The 11,730-nt window shown below is 32.5% G+C and overlaps 1 protein-coding gene across 2 annotated transcripts in view; it reads right to left on the minus strand.

The window, feature by feature from the left end:
- Rab14 (RAS oncogene family member Rab14) overlaps positions 1 to 10,839 on the minus strand; it is a 48,096-nt gene extending 37,257 nt beyond the window's left edge. The window contains exons 1-3 of one of the 2 annotated variants that reach the window (XM_072540757.1): positions 10,681 to 10,839; positions 10,374 to 10,491; positions 6,620 to 6,769 (exon numbers count right to left, since the gene is read on the minus strand). In XM_072540757.1, coding sequence (XP_072396858.1) covers positions 6,620 to 6,769; positions 10,374 to 10,479 — 256 coding nt within the window. In that variant the 5' untranslated portion in view covers positions 10,480 to 10,491; positions 10,681 to 10,839. Of the gene's footprint in view, positions 1 to 6,619; positions 6,770 to 10,373; positions 10,492 to 10,676 lie in introns of both variants that reach the window. The other variant, XM_072540758.1, reaches the window with a different exon arrangement.
- Positions 10,840 to 11,730: the final 891 nt, after the last annotated feature.

Consider the following 11,730-nt stretch of genomic DNA (forward strand, 5'->3'; position numbering starts at 1 on the left):
CAGTCGTAGAAGGTCAAATATTTAAATCATTTCTGTAGGACATAAAGAATTATTTCTTATTTTATGAGGAACTATTTTTTATTTACAATAAGAGTATATCTTTTGTTTTATCTTTTTAAAGAAATCCGCTTTTATTTTTAATTCAACCACAAAAAATTGTTCACATTAAAAACCGATACAAATGCACCGCTTTATAAAAGGTCAGTGCATATTTATAAAGTTTATGTACTCTAAGAAATGAACCGGACATACGTAATGAAAACAAACATCGAATTCGAATGACACAGATGTGCATCCCTTCCGTTGTTACGTGATACTAAATGATTTTCGGTCGTCGTGTCGATCGGGAATTACAATTACCTCGTACGAGGCAATTTTGTTTCCCTTTATGTAGTGTACAATATCTAATCCAAAACTTATAACGTACTGTATATAGTTTCTAATACATGAATTGAAGAAGAAGACCAATTTTATCATTCACACTTCTTTTGATTACTATTTGTAAAAAAATACTGGTGAACTTAATACTCATTAACAGAGATCATTTATAACACAAAACTAGAAATAAAATAATCATCTCGATACTACAATTTTATTACATATTCGTCTAATAATACCTGCATTTCATGCTAAAATAAACCATATAAACTCAATGCCATATGATAAGCCGACATCCAGCTATCCTATAATTTAATAATTCATAGTTATATATTTATCAATGTATGATATAACCATAATATTGCCGTTTGTAGTCAAATAAACTAAAACGTCACGACGATGACGTTTAATATTAAAATTTTTGAAATATCGTAAAATAAATATCTAAATTAATTAATCTTTTGATGGAATTGGCAGTTATTTGTTGGGAATTCCTGTTCAGTTTATATAACATAAAACTCCAAAGGCAATAACATGTATGAAGTAAAAAAAAAACGTCGTTTTCTAAGTTTGGAAGAAAACTAATCTGTGCTCGAAGCTATTCGCGACAAAAATATATGTCACTGAAAGATTGCGCAAAAATACGTGGACATTAACGAAATTTTCCAAAAATAAACGATTTTTAGAGACAATAATAAATAACATAATAACGTAGGATAACAGGAATAATTTATTATACCGATGAAACTCGGTTAAATGATGATACACTTAACCAAAAGTAAAGCAGGACATGATTAATAAAACTTCAAAACAAACGTTTTTGGAAGAATTGTCGCCTGGTTTATCAGCACATTCCGGCAAAGGGCGTCGCTTAATAATTACACATATTATGTAGTGATAGTGGTTTTTTGTATGATGGTCTCAATATATTTGTAACACGTAAAACTAACGATTATAAAAATATGATATAAATTCAGACTTTTTTGAAAAGTGAATTTCGTCTGTGTTTTTTATTATCGTTGTTATTCATTACATCAATACATTATAGATAATGCGCCTTACCATAATCGTCAAAGAAAATTTATAGAATTCCGGATGAACAGCTGAAATAATAGCCTTGTAGCATTTTTCTTTTACCCTGTATAAGGTTTTAATACACGTCATCCAAATATCCGAAAGATTTTTTTATAAGCATTCAAACTGCATCTAAGAACATTCAAACGAGAATAAACAAAATGTAAATGTCTATTTTACTCAGCCTAAATTGCCCTGGGTAAGTTGCTTTCTCTGTAAATATTATACGTGGCTATAAGCACTTTTTGATTTACGTTGTTAGTGTGTTACCACTTTCAATAACATTTGCTTCAAAATTTTGTCTTAGAGTTTTTAGAGATGTTGGTAAGTTATTTGAAAATCTGCGGTGGCTTTGGAAATCACTAAGAAGCTCGGTCTGTTTAAATTTCCGCCATAGATGTCGTTTGTGATTAATTTGTTTAATTGTTGTTCGATTTATCCAGGGTTTAATTAAGGTTGTTTTTATAAATCTTACGGAAGGGGGTATTTGTAGAAATTATATTGTCGACTTTATCGAGAAATGCAGTCCACCTTAATGAGGGATCGTTTAAGTCCGCAAAAAATAAATCCCAGTCGATGTGAACCGTTATAACTGCATGATCTGACTTTCCTATAGGAGAACTGATTTAGAGAGATGAAATTAGCTATTCGTCGTTCGAATTTAGTACTTACAAAGCTTTTAAACAAATTATGAGCCTTTTCGGCGTCAGATAAGGAAGTTATTGGCCAGGTAATCTCTGGGAAATTAAAATCTCCAGTAATGATAATATTATCAAGAGATGATAATTCTTCAAGTATTGTAAAGAAAAGGTTATCATTATATCAAAAATGATTTTGAGTAACAGATAAGTGAATTGCATCTATTCCAGGAAATGTTATATATCTATAATAGTTTAATGTTAATTTTGAAAGCTATGGTAATATTAGATAAATAAATATATACAGCGCCACACACACGATTTTTTCTGCCTTTACGATATATTGTATATCCATTTATGTTAACTGAGTAGTCAGGGATTAAGGGGTTTAAGCCAGGATTAATGGGCAATACAAATAATGTCCGGTTTAAGAAGTTTGCATACAAATTCGTCAAACTTAGCGGAAAGTGAATCTAAATTAGTATATAGAAATAGCCAGTCATTAAATTTGTCGGTAGAAAAATTATAAACGAAATTTCGTGATTCTGGGAAAAATTATAAACGAAATTTCGTGATTCTGGGAGTGCCACTCCCAGTATGGAGTGGCACTCCCAGAGTAATGTATTTAATAGTTAAATCATGTTCACTGTTATTAAACGTACTTTTTGGATTGTCGTCAATTATTGAGAATTTTTCCGTGGCTTTGTTCTCCAGAAGTTTTGCTTTATTTCTCATAATATCTTTAACGTGGTATTCCGAACCCATTACTACCTTTATCATTCGGGGAAATCATTGGTTCGCTTTGCCGACTCTGTAGAAGGTGATTTGCTTTCCTGGCAACCAACAGTTTCCAAAAAAAGCTTAACCTTATTCGCGTCGTCATCTTTTCTGCGTTGTGCATCCCCAGTGGAAGATTCTGTTACGCCTCTAATTAGAATATTTTTAGCACGTGTTATGCGATCTACAGCTTCGTTAGCAACATTATCCGTGAATTCGGTAGACTTAAATAAATAAATCTGGCTGAGCTTATTGTTTAACTCATTAATTTTATTATCAAAATCATCAATTTTCGTACGAATTTCCATTTTAAAATCTAGCAGAAGATCTTTTATTTCCGAAATATTGCAAATATTGGAGCTGCAAGAATTACAAAGTATACTCAATCCACGAATTTTCTGTCGGTTGACGCGATCCTCTGAGGAGAGGTCGGTGCATGTAATATGTATTTGTCGCTTACATCCGTCGGACTGGAGTTTGCGGTCAGCTATCGCTATGGTTTTCGAGCAGTTCGAACAAGAAGAGGTGGACGGCATGGTCCGGTTTTTCTTGTATGTAATTAGTAGTTGGTTTTATACTAATAAATAATTATTAATAAATCATGCAAAATTTCTTTGCGAAATAATTATTTTTTACAGAGTAATCGTGAAAATCAATACGAGCACAAAATTTGACGTGTGTCGTCAACCAACTAGCAGGTTCAACTTCAAATGGAGCACTTCTCGGGAAAAACTCATCATAACTTTTTGAAATGCATTATTTTTGCGAAACAAACAAAATTTATAACAGGCTTCAGTCTGTGAAAGCAGTTTGTGTTGGCGAAGGAGAGATTGGGAAGACGAGCTAAGAAGCAGTAAGCAGTAAACAGTCAGTGTGTGTCGTTGTGGTGTGTGGTGAGGAAGGTTGTTAGCAATACCGCACTGTGGGGTACCTTCGCGTGTTACCAGCTATACATTTGGCAACAGCTCTTTCGATTGAGCATTTTTGACTTGCAGACTGTTAGAATCTGCGATATCTTATTGGCGTCGCTTCTAGGGTGTTGAAATATTCATCAGGAAGTTCGTTTCCAGTCAAATTGAGAAGTTTTGCCGAGAGGAAGAGAACTTTCTTTGCCGAGTGCCTGGTGAGTATGTATCCTAGGCGGTGGCAAGATGTTTGAAGGACCTCCTTTGCTCTGATGTTGGAGCTTGTTATGATTCGTAGGACATATATCTTGCCGAGAGTTCGGATTCTACTCTCTATGGTAGGTATGTTTGCCATTTGATGGATTAATACTGACGGATAGACAGCACGCTTCTTCATGATCTTTCTTAAAATCTTGCGTTCAGTGGCTATAATGGCGTTTATTTGGCGGTTGTTCAGTGAGGAGTTATGTATTCAGCAATAGGTCTGATCTAGGTTCTATAGGTGTGTAGAAGAGAGTCTTGCTCTGTGTACCCCAAGATTTTCCTGATATGGCTCCCAGGAGTCTAGCCCTTCTTCTCAGTCTGTTTAGGGTGAGATTTAGTTCCGTATCCCAATTGAGGTTCCTCTGAAATTAAACACCCAAGTAGGTGACCGAACTTTGAAACGGGAGTCTGGATCCATAGAGATCAGGCATTAGGTTGCCCTCGTCTTCAAACCGAGAAGTTCCCGGATACCTGAAGAGGATGACTTGTGTCTTGGTTGGGTTGAGTGTGACCTGCTGAACACAGAGCGGCTCCTAATCGTTCCATCAACTGTGCCTGAGGCGAGCAGTGCAGTATCGTCAGCATAGAGGAGAGTAGTTTTGATTTGATCGTAGGCGCGGGGAGGTCGCTGTTATAAACTGTGTAAAGGATTGGTGCTAAAATATGAGTGTGTTGTTTTTAGGAATGTGGTTGGCAGTCCAGAGCGGCGGAGTTTTTCGATCAGACCTGCGTGCCAGACGTGATCGAAGGCCTTCTGGACATCAAGAATATGCAAATGGTTATTTTGCCTTTTTCGTCGATTGGACGTGAAATGAAGGTTGCTGCTTCTATCAATGCAATTTGAGAAGAGTGTTCAGCTCTGAATCCGAATTGAAATTTTGGGATCATGGGGTTTTCATCTAGGAATTCTATGAGTCTTTCCTTAAGGATCCTCTCATAGACTTTACCTAAAGTGATCAGTAAAAGAATTGGTCTATATGATTCAGTTCTGATTAGGGGTTTCCCTGGTTTGGGATCATGATTGTACTGGCCACTTTCCAAGTAAGAGGTAGGAAAGTAACACAGTAAGAGGCATGCATTGATGATGTTGGTAAGCAGTGGAATTACAGTCTCTGGGAGTTTTTTAAAGCATCTCCTGAGTATGCCATCAGGGCCAGGCGATGTGCTTTTGTCGTAGTTACACATCTACCTAACGGTATCCTCCAGCACTGGAGCCATAATTAGATGTTGGATATAATCGTCTCCGAAATGCTGTGGAGGGCAGTAGAGTATGTCTTCCACTCTCCTTTCGGTGTCAAGTTTCAACCATTTTTAAAGTTATCTGGTGTGATAAATGTTTCTTGAAGTGTGGTTTTGAAAGCTTCAGCTTTATCTAGTGGATTAGTTATGGTTGTATTATTGATAGCGAGATGAGAGTGATTCCTTTATTTTTGTTTGGTCAAGATTTTGAATTTGTTCCAGAATTTTGTACCGTCTTTATGATCCAGGCCAGAGGTGACTTGTCTCCATTGATCTTGTGTTAACTTGTTAACCTCTAGCCTTATGGAAGCTGAGAGACGGTTGTATTCTTTGTTGATGTATGGGTCTCTGAATTTTTTATAGTCTCTGATTAATCTGCGCTTTGTGCGGATTTTAGGGAGGATGTGTTGCGGAAGCATTGGAGTATACGGATTTTTTTTAATCATTGGAATTGTTAGGGAAGAAGCCTCTCATAAGAGGCTTTCAACTTTTGAAATACCTGTGTCAACTTGATTAGTTGTTGACATAACACCTAACTCGGGAATTTGTGGTCGATGAACTCTTGGAAAAGTTCCCAATTAGCTTTACGATAATCTCGTTTGTAAATAGCAGTTAATGGTTGAGGGGGAGCTAAAGTAGCATTTGCCATCGAACCTATCCAGCACAGAGTCTGTACAGAGGATATGGTCAACGATGGATGCCCCTTGGTGACCGAAAAACGTGACTTCAGTGTTGGTGATTCTTGAAATGGGCAATTTATTAATAAGATCAATTTTAAAACAAACATTTTACCAGGTCACCGAACATTATTTCCTATAGCTTTTATGTCAGGTAAGATAATCTTAAATTCTTCTGCAATATCAGACTTATCTTTCATGAATGAACAAAATTATAGCGCCTAAACTCATCCTTGGATGTCACAAAATCAATGTTAACTTAAGAATACCTATCAGAAAATAGAATGTAATTTTTCTTCAAAAAGACAACCATATGCAATGAAGACAGTAAAATACTCCTGTAAAAGTGATCCCATAGTAAATGTGAGGAAAAAAACATGATATTATCCCTTTGTGGCAAATAGGTCTTACATTTAGTTTACTCTCAGTACTAACATCAAACTCTAATTTTATATGTATGTTATTTTAAAACATAAATGATGTATCCTCAATATAATATTATCAGATGCCACAAAAAAATAGCTTCAGAACAATATAAATTTTAGAAAATAGAGAAGAGACATAATATATACAATAATTTTATAATAGACGATCATCAATGAAATTTTGGATTACAATTAGATAAGTACATTTAAGAAGACAAATATATGAGATAGTTAATGCTTACCTGCAGCACCTCTATAGTAAGACCTTGTCACTGCTCTGAATCGTTCTTGTCCAGCAGTATCCCAAATTTGTAACTTAATTTTCTGTCCAGATACTTCAATAATACGAGTACCAAATTCCACACCGATTGTGTGAGGACAGTCTGCCATAACTGTAAAAATATATAGGTATATTAATTATTATTATATAAGCTTACATAAAAATATACAAGTATATACTAACAACTAATATTACAATGTGGTAAGTAATGATATGTTGTAAGACTATCACAGAATTTTCAGAAAATTTAATATTTTTTGTTAAAAAATGCTTTGAGAAAGGAAAAAAGTTTTATACATTTTTTTTTCGTATTCGTAAAAACGTAATATTCATAATTATTGCTACAACGTTTCTAAATTATACCGAATCGTTGATTAATACAGTCGACAAGGTTGGACGAGTGTTTTCATGCTTATTATGAATGGAAAAATGTACTTTTAAAAATTTTCAGAGAATGAAAACTCCAGTGATCACATTAACTCCATCACTAACTATCGGGGACAGGTTAAGATAATGTGGTAAATATGTCGGGTAAATATAAGGGACTCCAATCCAAAATAAAACATTATATTTTTTCTTCCCATTTCATACCATACGCCAATCATTGTTAAATTTGAATGGGAACGCTGCTGTCGAAATTTTCATGGTAAATAAAAATTTGGACTTTTTTCAATATCGTTCAAGAATTGTACGTATTTTTTTCAAGTTCTACACATAGGTGGAATGCATTACAAAAATTTTGTAATGGCAAAGTATTAAAGCTATTTGTGACACCAGGTGGTCTGCTCGTTCCGGTTTGTTTATGTCACTTTTCCTCAAACAATGATGAAAAACCATTAAAAATGTCCCAAGCTGCCAAATCACATAAAAAACTTGATAGATTTGAGTATGTACTGCTACTATATGGGAAATATATTCCCTATATGGGAAAAGATTTTACAGAAAATAAATGCTTCAAAAGACTTCAGCAAAAAGACTAATACCAAAATACAGGAGTATATACAGCAGTAGTCATTGAGTAAATTTCATTAAAAAGAAGTAGAAAAAATTAAAGATATTGCATATACTAATGATAAAAAAGGCAGAAAATACGAAAACTATTTCATGATGAAATTTCAGAACATATTCCAAATAAGATTCACTGACAAACAACATTTCAAAGCTACTATTTTTATTAAGTGTGATTTTTTAATCTATTTATTTTACTCTATTACATAGTGATGTTAGAGACTCTTCAATAGAGGTATTAAAATTATATGAATAAGATTTAAACCTAGCAGAACTAAAAAATGAAGTATTACAATTTAAGACATTTATAAGTAAAAAAAATATTATTTAGCCTGTATCCTTGTAGTCATTTATTCATGAAAATGCTCAGTAATGGCCAGAATAAAAAAATAAGATTGCATTAGGCCAACACAAATTAAATAGTTTATCATTACTTTATATAGAAAGAGTTATTAAATAAATCTATTAAGTATGACACACTAACTGACGGGTTTGCCATGGGCCTCTAGGGTCTGTTGATCTGTATATATAATTGACGGGTTTGCAGAATTAAAAGTGAGAAAAATGGTAATATAACTAACCAATTTAGGTATATTTGTTTTAAGTATTATTGTTTTTTTTAATAAACTATGTTTATTTAATTTTCATACATGTATATTATTTGTTCTTTTCTCGCAATCTCATAATTAAATGGAACTACATATTATATTCTTTAAAACTAAGCTATTAAACGCAAAGTATGTGTCATGACTGAAAATTAGGCCCAGAATTACAATATTGCCTAGTACCTGCTTTAGTCTTAGTCCGCCACAGCAGTGGCAGTATTCCTTAATAATCTTATAAATGTCATCTGAGTACTAAGTTAACAACAAAATGCATTAAAAAGAAATGAAATTACTTAGACTTCAGAAATGAATGAAGTTGTAGCATACTTACAAAGCTACACAAATTAATTTATTTTGAGTGTCTTAAGAAAATAGTTTCATCCTCATTAAATCAAATTTCAATACACCTATAAATTATAATAAAATTTGTTTATAGTTAATTTTTTTTAAATCAAAGGTTGGGCGAATAGAGAACTATACACCAAACAAAAGATTGTACAAGTTTCAATCTTAGTATGATATTAATATAGCAGAGTAAACATGCATCTTGAAGAAACTATCTCTAGCTCGAGCAATTCTTGCTTTAATTTCTTGACCTGGGTTAAGTTTATAGTTACTAAATCCAGTAGCCAATGTATTTATGATGTATATATTAATACCCACATTATAGATTTGATCCTAGATGTTAGCAGGTTAACAAAGTCTAAAAAATAACTCCCTCTAACATAATAAGATAGGTACAGTTCCTGTCATATAAAACTGGTACAATTTTTTTTCCAATGTAAACCTGTATTCAGACTTGGTTCGTGAAACAATTTGTTGTTGCCATCACTGATAACAGAATTGCACTAAATCTAAATAGAAAAAGAACATTCAAAAATGTTTAAGTTTATATAGGTATTATTATTATCATTAATAACAAAAAACCGTATCTAATAAATTTAATAACCAGAGAGAGGGTTGCGTTAATGCCCAAAATGTTTAAATGATCTTTAAATGTAGGGTATTGGCACAGGGAACATTGGAATGCATCTACTGTAATTTTATAATGTGTCTGTCACACAGCCCTCCTTTTAGCTGATTTGATACAATATTTTGTTGAACTGGCAACATTGCCCTAGAAATTAGAATGGCATATGTGACAAGATCAACTTACACAACTTGAAAAATACGATTTTCAGTTATAAGAGTTGTACCAGTTTTTGATGACACGAACGGTACACCAATAGTGGTTAGGTAGTTTATTCATAGTACTGAGATTTTCATTTTTCTTGTATGCCATAAGAATACCAGCCCTTTATCTTAATTGTTACCCCTAATTGATATTACTAAGATGTTATTAAATTCAAATATTTAATATTCACAACATTGAAAACCTGAATTTTCTGACAACAACCCTTTTGGAATGAATATAAATACTTCTCTATGTATTATAATATATTTTTACAAATTCATGTTAACTTGTGTATTTTTATGGAGTTTAATCTGAAACTTTTGAGCCTTTTAGTTCAGTTTGCTCTGTAAATTTAATGTTAACAAAATGGTGTATAGCAGGAGATTTAATAGGATTCATAAAGCTATAAAGACCTAAAAATATATTTTTGCACACTTTTGGTTAACTGGTCTGGTCCTTCATTACTTGTAGAGGATCCTTAAGTAATGTTATAGAATGCATGTGCCTTTATATTCTTTTGTAATATGGTCAAATTGTATTAATGGGATAATAAAGAATGTCACAAAAAAAAATAAGGGAACCAAGGAAGAGTGTATCTATTGTTTTTATAATATGGAATTTGGTTTACATTAAATTAAAAATTCACATGATATAAAATGTATTTTAAATTCAATTATAAAAATATGAGATTCAAGGAATGATTTATTAAACAGCAATTGTATTTACTCTACAAATAATCTACAAAAATAAATATTTCTAAAAACACTTTAGAAATATTATGAAATGCTTATTAATTCCAAAATCTACTTTGTATTCTTAAGTAGTAACCATGAAAAACACTGTTGCCATTCCTCTCCCATGTTTTTTGTTTACATACATTCAGGAATTTGGTAATAATACTGTGGAATCATGACTACTAGACTACTTACATTTTTTCTCGGTAAATTGATGCAAAAGACATGACTTCCCAACACCCATATCGCCTATGATAATGTATTTGAAAATATAAGAATAATTGTAAGGTCCAGCCGACATCTTGACTATTAGCTGAAACAAAATTGTATTAATGTATCTGGAAAAACCGAAAATATTTATTAGATTACAGTTTTAGCAGCAAGTTATTTACCTTGAATGACTAATACCAAATATCTAATGTCTCTCTAGTTAAAAACAATGCAAATTTAAACTATACGAACAAAACGCGGAATTGGAAAATATAAAAAATGTCTTACCTACCTCTTAAAGAATGTAACAAAGTTTAAATTAATATTAAACAACTCGTTGTTACTGAACAATTCTGAGAAAATCTAGGTAAAGTTGACACGATGTCAAAACTACAAATAGAGGGCGGCCATATTCACTATTTGACAGCTGATAAAATCTTAAAAACATAAATCCCTTCTTTGTGATCTGTGTGGATCTGTGGCACTGTGAAAAATTAGCGACATCGCTATTTCCCCAGTAATCCGAAAAAAGCATAGGCTTGCGTAGTATTATTGTAATGAAATAAAACGATTTCTTTTTTGTTCTACATAATAATTTTTAAGTTGTTGATTTAATTTAGTTGTTGTTAATTTAATTTTTAAGATGTGTCTGTGAATGCTATATGCAGATCTTCATATTCTTTTAAAATACAGGTACTAAACACACTTTTCTACCCTAATGGAGCGTGCTTATGCATATTGAATATTGCAAGTGAGGATGTCTTTGAATTCAATTATATATATATATATATATATATATATATACATATATATATATATATATATATATATATATATATATATATATATATATATATATATATATATATATATATATATATATATATATATATATATATATATATATATATATATATATAAACCTAGAGTTAGGATTATTACTATTACAGGAATAAACCTCACCAGTCTTCCGGGTTAAACCACGTTGATTATCATTGCGGCGAGCTTTCAACATTCTCTTCGATGTCTTCTTCAGGGCTTCCGAGGTTTTAGACTACTAGACTGATCATCCATAAAGTATAACTGCTGCTGGGAATAGAACACTAGTCGTTTATAACGTCGATGGTATCGTGGCTTGAGTGGAGTCAGATATTGCAATTTTCTGACTTTAATTGTATTTAAAACCTCTTTATCTTTTCCCATTCTTCTAAACACCTCGACATTCGTGACTCTATCCATCCAACTTATTCTTAATATCCTTCTGTAGGCCCATAACTCTAAGGCTTCCAATCTGTCCGAAACATCTTTCTTCCAAGCCTCTAACCCATAAAATAATACGGAG

This window comes from Diabrotica undecimpunctata, chromosome 8 (genome assembly GCF_040954645.1).
Source record: "Diabrotica undecimpunctata isolate CICGRU chromosome 8, icDiaUnde3, whole genome shotgun sequence".
NCBI classification, from domain to species: Eukaryota; Metazoa; Arthropoda; class Insecta; order Coleoptera; family Chrysomelidae; genus Diabrotica; species Diabrotica undecimpunctata.